The following is a 16,869-nucleotide window of genomic DNA, read 5'->3' as shown; positions in this document are numbered from 1 at the left end:
CCACTGATCTATATCTGGCACAAGGACAGGTAAAAAGTGGTGTCTATGAATATCTCCATTACCACACAAAAGCTGTGCCTTGAAATACCTTCAAAACCCTTTAGGAACTGCTAGCAATGTGAACTATCTCTGTTTGTATAATGGAAGTGTCCAGTTTACCAATAAGTAAACATATTTTTAAATAATCCAATAATCTCCCTCCCCCACCCCTTTTTTTGTTTTTTTGTTTCAGTGTTTCTGGAGGAGAACTCTTTGAACGAATCATCGATGAGGACTTTGAACTGACAGAGAGAGAGTGTATTAAATACATGAGGCAGATATCGGAAGGAGTTCAGTACATCCATAAGCAGGGCATTGTCCATTTGGACTTGAAGCCGGAAAACATTATGTGTGTCAACAAGACTGGGGCAAGAATCAAACTCATTGACTTTGGACTTGCAAGAAGATTAGGTAATAAATATATTAACTTTGTTATGTTCAAATGACAAATTGTGTGCGGCAGGAACAGTTCTATCATATTTATTGTTATGCTCTTTCACACATAAAGAGCAAATGGATACTTTCAATTTTAATCTTCTTATTTTAGAGTAACATATTAAAACCAAGAAAGAACAAAAGTAAGACATCTATAAGAGAGCACATAGTGTATGTCTGTTCTCTGAGACAGTCTGCACTGGCCTGAATACAAAATGGCAGTCCATCTCTATAGATGGTAGTGCCGTTGTAGATCAAAAGGTGAAATACACAAAAGTCAGAACAGTTGTAGAGAGAAATCACCACATTTACCCAAAATAATTTTGAAACACTAGTTCCTTATACTTGAAATAAAACATAAAATCAAGGTCCTGATCATTTGTAGTCATTTAAAAAAAACAGTGTCATGAGATCTTTAAGAATAGGACTTGTTCTGGGAAATTTCTAGCTTGGGTAATTACATTTTACTTACATTTCCACTTCACTTTGTGTTGGTTAAAGTATTCTTCACTTAATGTCCTAAACTCTTGTGTATTGTTGTACATGCTAAACAGTTGAAGTAGGGTTGCCAGCTTTCTGATTGCAGAAAACCAAACGTTCTTACACCACCTCCTGCCCTGCCCCTGCCTCACACCTTCTCCAAGGCCCTGATCCCACTCACTCCATCCCCCCTCCCTCCCTCGCTTGCTCTCTCCCACCCTCACTCATTTTCACCAGGCTGTGGCAGGGGGTTGGGGTGTGGAAGGGGTGAGGATTCCAGCTGAGGGTGCAGGCTCTGGGGTAGGGCTGGGGATGAGAGGATTGCGGTGCAGGAAGGGGCTCGGGGCGGGGCATTAGGGTGCAGGGGAGGGGAAAGGGCTCCGGCTGGGGGTGGGGCCTCTGGGATAGGGCTGGGGATGAGGGATTTGGGATGCAAGAGGGTGCCCCAGGCTGGGGGATGGAGCCGAGGGGTTTGGAATGTGGGAAGGGGCTCAGGGGTGGGGCGGGGGGTTGGGGTGCGTGTGGGGGTTTGGGGTGTAGGCTCCGGCCAGGCGGTGCTTACCTCAGACGGCTCCCAGAAGCAGACGGCATGTCTGGCTCCTAGGCGGAGGAACCAGGGGGCTCTGTGTGCTGCCTGCACCCGCAGGCACAACCCCTGCAGCTCCTGTTGGCCATGGCTCCCAGCCAATGGGAGCTGCAGAGCCAGCACTCGGGGAGGGGGCAGCACCTGGAACATCCCTGATTGCCCCTGTGCCTAAGGGCTGCACGGACATGCCGGCCGCATCCGGGAGCTGCGCGGAGCCTGGGCAGGCAGGGAGCCTGCCTTAGCCCCACTGCGCCGCTGACCAGACGTTTAATGGCCCTGTCAGTGGTGCTGACCTGAGCCGCCAGGGTCCCTTTTCGACCAGGCGTTCCAATTGAAAACCGGACACCTGTCAAACCTATGTTGAAGAGGCACTTCTATCACAATCCCCTTTTTTGAACTATTCATAACTTCCTCAAAATTTTTTTTGGACTGAAAGTTCCCATGTATGGTGTCATTCCAAAGTGGAATCATTCGGATGGCTACTTGCCTTCATGCTCTTCGGTGGCCTCATTGCTAGTTCCATTAACGAGCATCATATATGCTGGGAAGCCATACAGCAAATAGGTCTGCTAACTGAACATCAAGTACTCTTTTTATACAGTGAGTTTCTATTTTTATCTTATACTTTGCAACAGAAGGAAAATCATTCCACGTATTAAACTAGGTACGGGCAGATTATGAACTTGCTACTCAGTTTTGGGGAGCAGTTATTCATGTAACTAATCCAACTGACTTCCTTGGGGGCAATTTATGGGAATTACTGCTCACCAGTGTAAGTAATGGGTTCATAATGGGGCCCATAGTTGTGTGCTCCCCCTTTTAAATAAAATTACACATGATTCCTTTACAAAAAAACAAAACAAGCGATTAGTGTGCAAGTAATGTTTGGAATTATTGTATTCTGCCTTTAATAGTACATCTCTGTATCCATCCTTCCCTTTCCTTTCTGTCTTAAGTCACAGAGTAGTGCAAACATAATAAGAATTCTTAACAAAAATAATGTATTAATCTGATTAGGAATGAACAAGTATGCCTTCCAGGTTTAAGGTGTGGCTATGCTCTGAAAAGAGACTATGTGAAAGTGGTTGAATAAAAAGGTACCAATCTGCTTACTTTACTCACTGAAATAAAAATTGACCGGCAGTTACTCTCCTGTTAGCACTATAGAGTAAACAAAGTTCTGGGATGGTGAGCTGGGTTTTGTTCTGGTTCAAGAATCATCAGCAGAAATGTTAATTAAGTTCCAATACTGAAGTCTTTGTTGGTGAAGTGAGAGAGACTCCAACTTGACTGTCAGATTCCAACTAGCAGCTAGGAAACCCATTTACTTGTGAAGTCAGCAGATTTGATCATTGAGAAACAGTAAACATGGAACCCCAGAATGGCATTTTTACAGTAACTTTTCCAGGTAGCTTTCACTTTCAGATCACAATTAGTTTAACCCAAGATTACCAAAAGAGAGACTGGATTCCCTCTTCTCAATGTGGTGTTCGTGTAAATAGTTTTTGGATTTTTGGAAAGCATATTGCATTTACTGTGTATTTTGCACAGTGTGATGCAAAAACGTGAATTGCTGCAATCATGTCACATATACCACATTTGCAATTATGCTACATTTTTCTCAATCATAGAAGGATGGTAGCCATGGACACCAGAATTTATCTTGATTTCATAAAACGTAGATTAATTTGTGCATGCTCTTGCTTGCAAAGTGGCATTATGAGCATTTGCCTTTTTTCTCATCTGTGAACCAAACTCACCTCTGGTGTTAATCCATGGCTGAACTGTGAGCAATTTTGTCCAAATTCACGATGTGGCATATGTAGCAGTTCCTACAAAGAGAGACTACCATACTAAACAGGCCAGATGAAGGAAAATAGTGCTTTACTGATCAGTAAGACTTTCACAACATTCAGCTCAGACTTCTTCCAGTAAAAGAAAAACATTTTTTATTAGCAACAGCTCTAAGCCATTCAAGGTTGTTTTGTTACATGGTTTTGTTTAGTTCATTCTTCTTTGCAATTGCCTACTTTGACAGATTGTGAGCATTCTAATGCATTCTAATGCACCTATTTATGATTATGTTGGAACACCCACTGACTTTAATCGAAGGGGGGTTAGGACCCTTGTTAGAACTGCAATCTATTATTCTAATCCGGCAGACTTTACTCTGTTGTCTGTTTTCTGTGCTTCTAAATACACATTTGCCATATGCTGCATCATATGTCACTTTCCTTTCTAATGCCCCTTGGGACTAAGTGTTATGAGGCTTTTATAATAATCTCACGGCCGTTAGAGTCAAATCTGGGAAACAAAGTTTCAAAAGCCCTCATAAAGAGAATGGAAGTGGAGACTGCATCGATTTGCAATATAATATTATAACTTTCTTTTTAATTGTTTTCTAACCAGTAAAAATGTAGTGCATCTTAGCTTTCAGTATTTGAGCTAACTTAAATTAGTTAAAACCAGTAATCCTTCCATAGTCATTTTATGCAGATAATTAGTTCTCTTATTCTATTGTCAGGAAATACCAAAGACGTAGTGGGATATTTTCCTAACCTTTTTTGGTGTTCTTAGAAGCTCATGTAAAAAATTTGTTCAAGATAAACTTTGTGGGTTCATAGGATGTGTGTGTGTGTGTGTGTGTGTGTGTGCTAAGACATTGTTTTTTGAAAATCAATTAGTTATGCACAATGCAGAAAAAAAGGCCAGTTTCCAACTAATTCTTCAGCATTAGATCTCACTTAAATGGTAGCCGAAGCCAGGGTTCTTCCTATGTACCAAGCTTGTAAAAAATTGGCCCTCTGTGCAAAATGTATGTGGCTTTTCAGTCACTAGAAACTGACATCCTTTGCACTGGATAGCCCTGGAGGTCTCTGTTACTGCAAGGTTTCCTGAATTAGCTTGCTATCACCATTTATGAGAAGAGGAAGAAAGGATTTTTTAGTGTGTAAAATGACAAGATGAGGGGAATGTGAGTGAATTCACCATGGTAGTGCCCAGTGTATACTTGCAGGAGAAAAGGATGGTTAGTGATTAGCACAAAACTGATTCTGTCACAGGCTTACTGTGTGATCCTTGGGTAGATGACTTAACTTCTCTGTGCTTTGGAGGTTCCTGATCTATAAAATGCGGATACTAATGCTTCAAAGGGGTGTTGAAAGGTTGTATGATTAGAGTTTGTAAAGTGCTTTGAGATCTTTGGATGGAAGGAACTGTAGAAGGTCAAATTAATTATAATTTCTTAACCATATGAACTGATGATCATGCAGGAATGATAGTAAAATGTGGTTAATTGTGTCTACCAGCTGGTTCTGGCAAATAAATATATTCTGTATTAGCGCTTTGTTCTGATGGTCAAGTAAGTCCAGTTGTAGTCTAGTAAACGATTAACCTGCTGATAATTTTTTAAGTTTTTGTTTTAATTGCTATAAGGGTGCAATGCTTTGTAACCATGATTGTTTTAACATTAATGGACTGGAGTCTATTACATCTTTTTCCCCTCCAATCCCTTGTTTGTCTTTCTATTGAGATTGTAATCTCTTGAGGCAGGGACAGTCTCTCCTTCTGTATTTGTACAGTACCTAGCATTATGGGGTCCCAACCTAGGTGTTACCTTCATACAATTAATAAATAATAATAACTATAGTAGGGCAGCGGACCTCATTTGCACCAAGCACTGATTGCCCAGGTTATCTTGGAGTCTGAACAAGAGCTGGTTTCCCAAACTAAATCCATTTGCTCCAGTATAGCCAGTAAACATAATTTCTTGGTCCTTTGGGCCCACTTGCACTTGATCATTTCCTTTTTCCATTCCTGGACATCCTTGTTCCCTGCCCACTTTCTTCTTGTTGGTTGCCTCCCCACTTGCACTCTTGCTTCTTTCCTCTTCTTCCTTCTCCAGGTGTTTGGAATGGACATGGGCTAAAATGGGCACATTTGGATTTCCTAATAATTCCCTACTAAATGGCTTGCATGGTGTTTCACACCTTCCTCTAGAAATGTTATCTGAAACTGGACATATGTGTAGTACAAATAGTGGCGCGGTTGTTGCTTTTGCTGGCAATATGGCACATGTTCGCTTCTATTCTGTATAGGTTTTGTTCCATGCTCATCGCTGCAGTATCTGAGCACCTTCCAGTAAGGCATTAAGCGACCTAACATCTGTCATGTGTGGTGCTTTTTTCCCCCCTCTCTTTCTCATTCTCTACCTGGGCATCTTTCAAATTTAAACAAGCACCAGTGGCAAGGCACTGATTTTTCTCTACTGTTTTCACTTAATGAAATATTTTTGGATGCCAACAATTTTTTTTGTTCTGCATTTATTACTGTTTCACTTTGCTTTGCATTGCAAGTTGCCAAGGCTTTGATAAGGGCAATGAAAAGTCCTCCAGTTCTAATCTAGCATCTGTATTCTTTGCTGGACATGCTCTTGTGGAGCTATCTAAGCAGAGATGGGCCCACCTACCCACAAACGTTTTGGGAAAGTCAGATCTGAATCCAAACATCACTAGCTGGGCCCATCTCATATCTTCCCAGTGTGTGCTGGTAACCCTGTGTATGTCTTATTTAGAATGCAAATTCTTCAGGGGAGGAACTCTTTATTGTGTGTCTTGTGCAGTGCTGAGTGCATTTGTGGTGCTTAGCAAAGAAGAATTATTATTTGTTATTCGTTCATGAGCACAGGAAGACATGAGCTGGCCAAGCTAGTAGCAGCTCAGTCAATTATTTACCTTTTTGGTGAGGGAGTTTAATAACTAACCTATAAATGTGAGTGCAAGCTGTTAATTGTACTTTCAAAAAATATACAACCGTTAATGTTTTCCTCTTTTTTTCTTCACAGAAAGTACAGGTTCTCTGAAAGTTCTCTTTGGGACACCTGAGTTTGTGGCTCCAGAAGTTATAAACTATGAACCTATTGGATATGCCACAGATATGTGGAGTATAGGAGTTATCTGCTACATCTTGTGAGTACTCTTGCTAGTCTTGGGCCAAATCCTGGGAGCTTCTGAGCATGCTCAACTCCCAGGGACTGCAGAGGTGTATGTTCAGGATTTGAGCTCTTATGTTTTGTAATCATGAACTACAGGATGATCAATGAACACTAACATGGCCCCAGTCAGACATGTGTTTTCTGAAGAATCCCAGTGATAAATTTCAGGATTGGAGCCTTCATGAGTTTAGCCATCTACAATTTCACTTTTCATTGTGGGGTTTCAGAAAAATACAGCTTGTTGAAAGAATGTTAAGTTAACATAAGTCAGCAGCAGTCCATGCTCACTTAAAAAGACATTGTCAAAATGTCTTTCATATGGTCCTTAAATATTTATCCTTCCCTGCTGCTTAAAAGGATCTCCTTTGTGTCTTGAAATCTAAATCTGTTTCCTTGCATGTACCTTGACTTGTTATTGAAGGGTTGCTTGTGAATCCCTGGGTTGCCACCATTGACGTTACTTATCTTAGAAATCAGAGCATGGAAACATTTATGGTAGAAAAAGAATATAGGTGAATTATATGTATTTAGCCAATATACACCAATAAAAATGACCAGTTACATTTTGAGTTTCTCCAATCCTGACTATATCCTTTGAAAATCTTTAAGATGAACTAACAAATCCCAGGGATGCTGCACCAGTTTTAAAAAGATTTTTAATGCACTATTTTACATCTATCACTGGATAAACTAATTAATTTTATAAACAGTTTGTATCAACCTAATGCAAATGTGAGGTTGGTTACAGTTTCTACTTAGATGGTCTTTTTATGTAGGTGATGGATTATATACACTCACGATCTTCCAGCAGATATTTTTAGAAGAGTACATAGGTGAACAGGGTTTTCATTCTTGCATGTGAAGAGCAATAAAAATGATCTGACTCCAGCTTTGACATGTTCAAATGTGATGTTATATAACAAATCAATATAATAATTCAGTTGGGAACAGCTTCTTTCTCATCACAATATCACACTCTAAGTCTATTTATTTATGATTCTGTAATAGGATTGCTCTGTATTCTTGAAACTTCCCACTTTAGTAGCAGGGAAAGGGTTTAGTGGGTTCTTCCTGATCCGCCCACTCACTGAGACAGGTGACCCATTATCCCATCTAGTTATAAGGGAGGTAGGAGTGGTTTTCTAGTGGGAATGGATCTAGGGTGTTGGCTGAGCAGTCCTAAACCAGGAACCCGAGGGGCAGCCATGTCCGCGGAAGGTTTGAGCAGAACTTTATCTTATTGTTAATTTGGTGTTAACGCCAAAGTGCAGGGAGTGTATGACTCTGCACATTGTGTAGACTTTGCTTTAGAGTACTATATGAAAGGCACATGCTCACAGGGTCCTTTCTTTTCTTTTCTCAAATCTTATCTGCCTTTTAAGAAAATGATATTATTAGACTTTAAAATAAAAAAGAAGAATGCCTTGGTCAGATATTCAAGGGCAAGATGTGTGAGGCAATGTCTTTTATTGGACCAGAGAGACAAGCTTTCCAGCTTACACAGAGCTCTTCTTCAGGTCTGGGAAACTAACTCAGAGTATCACTGCTAAATACACAGTGAAGCTTAGGTAGTTAACACATTTCAAAGTGTCATTCACAGTGAAGTGGCCATTAACAGCTCTCCAGTCAAAAGAAGGAAAGGAAAGGGGCAGGGGGCATATGGAGAGCAGTTGGCGGGTGGGGGGGATTGTTAATGAGTTACAGATTGTTGTAATAAACTTATTAAACTCTCTCTGGAACATGCCCACTTCAGCATCAACTTTCTGGACATCATGATCAGATTCAAAAATGGAACCCTACAGGCAACTATATATTTGAAACCCATTGCTCACTACCTTCATATATCCAGTAACCACCCCAAACACACGAAGAAATCTGTTATAGACCGCTACACACTCAGATACCACAAAATATGTTCCGAGGAGAAAGTCCAGGATATACACATGAAAACACTCAACATCGCCTTTACCAAACAAGGACACTCCAGAGAAGCAGATCACATCATGGAATGGGCCACCCAGATACCCCAAGACAACCTGCTTCAATACAGAAATAAAACCCCCTCCACCCCCACATCCCTAGTTGTCACCTACCACACCACACTGGAACCCATACAGGATATCATCAAACAACTACAACTCACACTCGATGGGGACCTCCATCTTGAAAGAAGTCTTTCCTGAACTCCCTCTTCTGACCTTCAAACAACCCCCAACCTCTCCAAGTTCATCAGCAGAAGTAAGCTCCCCACAGACCAGACACACCAACTCAAAGTGGCACCAGAGCCTGACAGAACAACAGATGCAAAACCTGCAGACATCTCTCCACTGGTGTAATGATCCAACCCTGCCCACAACCCACCTTTCAAGAGCCATGGGTCCTATACATTCCTATTTCAACATGTGGTGTACCTCATCCAGTGCACTAAATGCCCCAATAACAACTATGTGGGTGAAACCAGACAATCACTACACTCTCAAATGAACTCACAGAGGAAGATGATAAAAGACAAAAACACGTCATCACCCGTGGATGAACACTTTTCACAAAGTGATCACTCTGTATCTGACGTATCAGTCCTCATCCTCAAAGGAAAGCTGCACAGCCCTTTCAGAAGAGAAGCCTGGGAGCTTAAATTCATAACTTTGCTAGACACTAAAAATCATGGACTGAAAAGAAAGACTGGATTTATGATTTATTACAACAATCTGTAACCCACTAACGACCGCACCCCAGCTGCTTCTCCACATCCTACCCTACCCCACCCCACCTGTCCCTTCCTTTCCTCTCTGTGTCTGGAGGGATGTTTTCAGGCCACTTCACCTTGAATGGTCCCTGGAAATATGTATTAACTATTTAGGCTAAACTGTCTGTTCCACCTTATATTGCAAAAGCACACTCGACTGACATAAGTTTCACCAGCATAAGTGGTTGTGTGCATAGTGGTATGTTGGCTGGAGAGCTTCTCCCTCCGACATAGCTGCTGCTGCTCGTGGAGGTGGTTTTATGATGTTGACAGGTGAGCTCTCTCCCATCAGCATAGAATGGCTACACAAGCGGTCTTGCAGCGGCACAGCTGCATCGGTACAATTGTGCCCCTGGAAGCTTGCTAGTGCAGACGTGCCCTAAGTCGGTTTCCCAGACCTGAAGAAGAGCTCTGTGTAAGCTCGAAAGCTCGTCTCTCTCACCAGCAGAACTTGGTCCAGTAAAAGATATTACTTCACCCTTCTTGTCTCCCTAATATCTTGGGGCCAACATGGCTACAATAGCACTGCATACGTTAGTCAGATGTGAATACGTTCCCTCATAACTGTTTGTTCTTCATTTTAGGGTGTGGTGGGGGTTTTTTTGGTTTTGGTTTCTCCACACTCTTCATATAGGTTCCCATGCAAACCATTCTCATGTTTGCAACATCCCAGAGACACGTTTTTAGAATTTTGCCTCTCTTTGGAAGTTCAGTCGTCTAGATTAACCTATAGTTTCATGGGTTTTTGTTCTGCATAAAGAATAAAGCTCTGTTTGCGTCAGATGATCTGGCAACTTGATTAATTTCCTGAAATATTTCATAGGATTTATCACACGTGTCTGCCCTAAACTCCTTTAAACTTTAGGGAAAAAATTGTCTTGATGCTCCACAGACACAGGGAAGATCTTTGCCTCACTGTTACATAACTAGAGTCACAAGCAGTTTGATGCAGCAGCCAGTGGCAGATGTATTTTCACCATGTTGGAAGTATAAAATCAGAGAAGTTAGAGTGGGAAAGGACCCACTGGGTCCTCATCTGGAATTCCCGTGCCCATTCCAGTGTACCAGACTCCCACCTTCTCTTCACTTCCTTCAAGACCAATTCTTCTTCAAGGCCCACTAATGCTAAACATGTCAGCAATGTACTGTCACAGCCCCATTACAAAACACACCCAACCAAAAGAAAGACGAGGAGTATAGTTTTCCACTGTGGTTTTGCTATTGTGCCCAATTTTATCTGTTTAGATTATAAACTCCTTAAGGAAGGGACTGTGTCTTCCTTAATGTCTTGTATAGAGCTGGGTGCAGTTGGAACTCAGCCAAGAGTATGTAATAATAATCAGTTAATCTCTCTCTGCCAGTGCAGGACTTTTCTCTGCAGTAGAATAAATTGGTCATATACAACCTCAAGGTTGCAATGCAGAGCCTCACTACCTCAAAAGCCTTTGGCACAATCCCTCTTGTAGTTTCTGGGTATGTCAGCTGAAGTGCAGAAGCTGCACTGTCATTGGGAATGGTGCACCCAGCTTCCCCACAGCATACTTAATTCCAGAAGCACATGCAGAGATGTGGGCGATAATACCACAGTTCTGCTTCCTCCCCAAGCTTTTTGGGCCAATCTGTGGCCTTGACGATATGGATGAAGCAGTTCTTGTGCTCTCCAGAACACAAGGACTCTGACCAGCCCAGCTTTTTTCATGGGGCACACAAAGGGGGAGAACTCCTTATTTCTTCCCTCCAATCCAGCACCAACACCAAGGATGCTCTGTCACAGTCTGATTTCCAGTGCGATATCGACTTCACTTTTAAATGTCTCAAGCAAAGGGGTTTCTACCATTTACTTGGCTGCTGGGGTGCTGAAGCGACTGCCTTTCATGTTGACCAATACTATCTCATTGCTTCCTTGTATTCTTCTGCCTGCCTATCTGTTTCTTGTCTTACATTTAGATTGTAAACTCTTTGGGGCAGAGACTGTCTCTTTCTTCTGTATTTGTACAGCGCCTAGCACAAGGGGGGCCTCTTCTATGACTGAAGCTCTTAGGTAGTACTACAATAGAAATAAATTAATAAAATTATTCCATTGTTTGATAGATCTTGCTGTTGGGAAGTTTTTCTGGACATTCATCACCTATATTTTTCCTTAATTTCCTACCATTCTTGTTGCATGTTATGTATTAATACCCCCAACACAATTTCTCTCCTTCCTTGGTGTGAACTCCTGCCATGTAACACTGATTGTGCTTGGCACTTATATAGCACAGGCCTCCAGTTAGTTTTTATTTTTCCATGCTATTCATGTTCAGTCCTTCTTAATCATCCCAAATAAATCATTCACTACATTCACTGCATAATTGTTTTTTGTTCTTTACATTTCCTCCATTGTATCCATATCTTATTGTTTGTCTTCCTGTTTGATCTCAGGTTTCAGAGTAGCAGCCATGTTAGTCCGTATCCGCAGAAAGAAAAAGAGTACTTGTGGCACCTTAGAGACTAACCAATTTATTTGAGCATAAGCTTTCGTGAGCTACTGCTCACTTCATCAGATGCATGCAGTGTAAACTACAGGGAGAGATTTTATATACACAGAGAACATGAAACAATGGGTGTTACCATACACACTGTAACTAGAGTGATCAGGTAAGGTGAGCTATTACCAGCAGGAGAGTGGGGGAGGGGGGAACCTTTTGTAGTGATAATCAAGGTGGGCCATTTCTAGCACTTTACAACAACAGTAGGAGAGGAAATAAACAAGGGGAAATAGTTTTACTTTGTGTAATGACACATCCACTCCCAGTCTTTATTCAAGCCTAAGTTAATTGTATCCAGTTTGCAAATTAATTCCAGTTCATCAGTCTCTCGTTGGAGTCTGTTTTTGAAGTTTTTTTGTTGAAGAGTTGCCACTTTGGTCACTCGATTACAGACCTAAAAGTGGCAATTCTTCAACAAAAAAACTTCAAAAACAGACTCCAAGGAGAGACTGATGAACTGGAATTAATTTGCAAACTGGATACAATTAACTTAGGCTTGAATAAAGACTGGGAGTGGATGTGTCTTTACACAAAGTAAAACTATTTCCCCTTGTTTATTTCCTCTCCTATTGTTGTTGTAAAGTGCTAGAAATGGCCCACCTTGATTATCACTACAAAAGGTTCCCCCCTCCCCCGCTCTCCTGCTGGTAATAACTCACCTTACCTGATCACTCTAGTTACAGTGTGTATGGTAACACCCATTGTTTCATGTTCTCTGTGTATATAAAATCTCCCCACTGTAGTTTCCACTGCATGCGTCCGATGAAGTGAGCAGTAGCTCACGAAAGCTTATGCTCAAATAAATTTGTTAGTCTCTAAGGTGCCACAAGTACTCCTTTTCTTTTTGTTTGATCTCACTTACTGTCCTGTTCTACTTCACTATCTTGTCCCATCATCTTTAGTTGATGTATTGACTTTGAAGTAACATGCCACAAAAACTATGGGTTGTGTGAATCATCTCCATTTATGTCTATTTTCAGGGTTTCTCTTTGCGTTTATATAACTTTTGTCTAATTGGCGCATAACCCTAATGAATTCTTTCCAGCTGTCTATATGCCATTTAGTTTTGCAGGCGCTACAGAATTTTTGTTTATTTTTACTATTCTTGGCTCTTTTCTGATGAACCCTTTTGGACAGCTGTATTGCTAACATTCAGTAACATAAAACTCTTTTTAAATTCTATTTTTATTTCAATACAAAAATTCAGGTTAAGTCAGTTGTGTATACACATTATTACAAGATGGAATACCACTTGTCTTTCTGGTACCCAGACATCTGGATAAATCAGGCACGGATTTACTGTTGCTGATTCACTTCTCCACTTACTTTCAGTAATTCAACTCACTTTATTAGTCCCATTTGTGCTATATCCTTTAAAAGTACCTGATCTCTCTGAAATCATAACTTTCCACTGTGGTATAGATTGGTTTGGATTTCCAGTACTTCATATGGAATTTCACCATGAACCCTTTTTTCAGGATCGTCCTGCAATTGACAGAACACTGTACATGTGCTCACCTGACCTTCATAATCTCATGAGACTAGGCTCTCAGATTCCATCCTTTATCAGTTCATGATTGATCATTGCTTCCATTGCCCTCTTGTAGGGCACTTGGGTTGGTAGAAAGATCTTCCTCCATTGTTCTCTTTTTGAACTGGTATGGAATGATTCCGGCACTGGTAACTGGATACACTTAGGTCACTGGTTTAATTCTGACCCAGGTCAACAGTAAAGACTTAAGCATAGCTAATTCTGAAACTGAAAGTGCACTGCATGTTCTTTAGATGCAACCAGTAAAGAATCCTCAAGTGTTGTGATTCTGTTTTTCAAAATGAAGGAGAATTAGTTGCGTTTTCTCACTTGCCTGACACTTGTGCCTTTAACCTGTTCTGAAGAAACCAACTCCAGGTCTCCATGGTCCATTGCATTCTTATTGTCTCTCCTTAGATTTCCAACACTGGAGCCAGTTAGTGCCAACTGTGATGGAGGTTGTTTTGTAATGTCAGGGTATGTTCACTAGGAAATGGACTGAGAGCATCAACTGATTTCATATTGTAGCTACAAGAGCTAAATTACCATCTGATCTCCTGTGATGTTATGATTAAGGCTATGTTTTAGCCACAGGTATTTTTAGTAAAAGTCACGGATAGGTCACGGGCAGTAAAGAAAAATTCCAGGCCCGTGACCTGTCCATGACTTTTACGATATAACCCTGACTAAAACTTGTGGGGGGTGCCATGGGTGCTGCGGGAGAGTGGTGGCATGTGGCCCGGGACCCCCCCCATGGGTGCTGGGGAGATGGGCGGCGGTGCACAGCCTGGGCCTCCTGCTGGTGCTGGGGGGAGTTGGCGGGGCTGGCAGGCTCCCTATCTGGCTCCACGCCTTCCCCCAGCCCTGCAGCAGCAGAGTTTGGTGTGAGAGGGGACAGGGGGTTGGAGCACAGGACAGGGTGAGGTGGGCTCTAGGCAGCGCTTACCTGGGGGTTCCCTGGAAGTGGCAACATCCCCTTTGCTCCTAGGCAGAGGCATGGCCAGGTAGCTCTGTGAGCTGTCTCCACCCTGAGCACTGGCTTCGCAGCTCCCATTGGCTGGGAACTGCAGCGCTGCCTGCAGGTGGAGGCAGCGCACAGAGTTGCCTGACCATGCCTCTGCCTAGGAGCTGAGCGAGGGGGATGTCACCACTTCTGGGGAGCCCCCCAGGTAAGTGCCACCCAGAGCCTGCCTCACCCCATCCTGTGCCCCAACGCCCTGTCCCCTCCCACACCCAAACTCTGCTGCTGCTGCCGGGGGTGGGGAGGGTGCGGTGGCCCAAGACTGCCCCAGCAGCGGCCAGTGCGACTCGCGCAGGGGCTGCCTGAGCTGCCCCTGAGCCAGGCGCATCAGCCACTGCAGAAATCACGGAGGTCATGGAAAGTCATGGAATCCATGACCTCCGTGACAAACTCGCAGCCTTAGTTATGATCATGTTCACCTAAGTGTACTTACTTTAACTACCTGGTAAGGCTACTAGAACCAGTGTGTTTGATTCCTTCTAACAGTTAGTCAGTTTTGCTCATTTGTCATTGGCAGTATGTTGAAAGGGTTGTAAAGTGGAACTCAGCATCCTTGAAATCTAATCATGGGAGATGCTGAGCATGGGAGGCAATGCTCAGTGAGTGACTGTGTGAGGTGTTGAGCATGCTCAATTTCCTTTGATTAGTCATGGTCTTACTGCAGGAATTACTGGATGAAATTCTATGGCATGTGTTGTGCAGGAGCTCAGGCTAGATGATCTAATGGTTCCTTCTGGTCTTAACATCTATAAATATAGGCACTCAGCATCTTCCAAGAACAGGTACATAAATACTGAGCATTGTCAAGAGAGTAAAATATCTCAGTCCTTTACTTAAAAATGGAAATTGCGAAAGACTTTTTAAACAAATTGTACTTAGGATGCCAGAAAGATGCCTCGTTAAGTAGCTGGAAAAATGTTTTCAGTAAACAGCCTGATATTTGTCTAATAGTAAGAACATGGCTTACACACAAAATTCATTTTCCTGGGCACACGCAGTTCATTTTTATCACTTAGCTTCAGCATTCCTAAAAGGAAATTGTTTCCATAACCCATCAAACCAATTGCTAGGCATTTATTACTTTAAATGGCTATTAAGAAAGGAACAATTGAGTCCCCAAGTCAAGAAGTTCTGTGTTAAAGATAAGAGGTTGTGGGTACTGCATCCATTAGCTGCCAGTTTTTCTTTGTTTTGTTTTCTGAATACATACAAAGATAGGGCCTTCCTTACAAGTATTGCCAAGGCAAATCAACTGACTCGCACTTTAAGTCAGGAGTAAAGGAATAGTTATTATGGCCGTGTAAATTCTCAACAGCATGGAAGGTCCAGCAGTAGGAAAACTTGATTGAGTTTTAAACAACAGTATTTTGAAAGCACAGAATAGAGGAGAGAGTTTTGGTTGCTTAATGTACAGTGGGCTGCTACATGTAATTTACTAAGTACAGTGAATGCATTTTAGAGCTTACCAAACATTCCTGTATGTCACCCACTCCATTTTTTCTAAAAACTTACTCTTTTCTCTCCCGACTTCCATTGGTGTGACCCTGAGCCTCCAAGCACTCTGCAGGACAATGATATTGCTTCTCCCACCATTACCCTTAGTTAGGCCTGAGAAGTTGCTGCAGAACAATGAAGTTGCTATATCCCCACAAGGCATTACCTCTACAGCTCTCCCAGCCCCTACTAGTATTGGAACTGATAAACCAGGCATGAAAAATCCAGTCTTTTGCATGGTAGCAAAAAGTCGTAATCTCACTGAAATGGGCCTGCCTGTGTCTGTCACTCCCTGAAATAATCTGTGTACTATTATTTGTGGAGATTGTACAAAGGTCACATTTGCAATCAAGTATTGATGGAGAGTGGGATTCCCCCTGCAATGACCACACAAGTATTTTTTCAAGACTAAATAGTTCAAGAACACTTAATATGAGTGAAATTATGACCCCTGCAGCAATTGTATTGATCTGCTGAATAAAGTGCTGGTTGGGAGCTAGTTTCACTTACGGTGCAGTTATAGTCAGAAAAGAGACTCTGTAACAATGATAGTGTGGCTCCAGATTTGGAATCACAGACTCCTCCTGAAACAAGATGAGTTCTTTCTGCCTCTTACATGGCCTCTGTCAAGGTTCCTCCCCCACTCTGAACTCTAGGGTACAGATGTGGGGACCTCCATGAAAAACCTCCTAAGCTTATCTTTATGAGCTTAGGTCAAAACTTCCCCAAGGTACAAAATATTCCACCCCTCGTCCTTGGATTGGCCGCTACCACCACCAAACTAATACTGGTTACTGGGGAAGAGCTGTTTGGACGTGTCTTTCCCCCCAAAATACTTCCCAAAACCTTGCACCCCACTTCCTGGACAAGGTTTGGTAAAAAGCGTCACCAATTTGCCTAGGTGACTACAGACCCAGACCCTTGGATCTTAAGAACAATGAACAATCCTCCCAACACTTGCACCCCCCCTTTCCTGGGAAATGTTGGATAAAAAGCCTCACCAATTTGCATAGGTG

General features: G+C 42.2%; 1 protein-coding gene across 7 annotated transcripts in view; it reads left to right on the top strand.

The window, feature by feature from the left end:
* The window catches only part of MYLK (myosin light chain kinase), a 324,299-nt gene that overhangs the window by 293,264 nt on the left and 14,166 nt on the right, over positions 1–16,869 (top strand). For all 7 annotated transcript variants that reach the window (XM_073305128.1, XM_073305127.1, XM_073305130.1 and 4 more), the window contains 2 exons: positions 233–450; positions 6,384–6,507. In XM_073305128.1, the coding sequence (XP_073161229.1) occupies positions 233–450; positions 6,384–6,507 (342 nt within the window). The remainder of the gene's footprint in view (positions 1–232; positions 451–6,383; positions 6,508–16,869) is intronic.

Source organism: Lepidochelys kempii, chromosome 11 (genome assembly GCF_965140265.1).
Source record: "Lepidochelys kempii isolate rLepKem1 chromosome 11, rLepKem1.hap2, whole genome shotgun sequence".
Taxonomy (NCBI): Eukaryota; Metazoa; Chordata; order Testudines; family Cheloniidae; genus Lepidochelys; species Lepidochelys kempii.
Note: the sequence above shows the minus strand (reverse complement) of the source record. Positions and strands in the feature narration are given on the sequence as shown.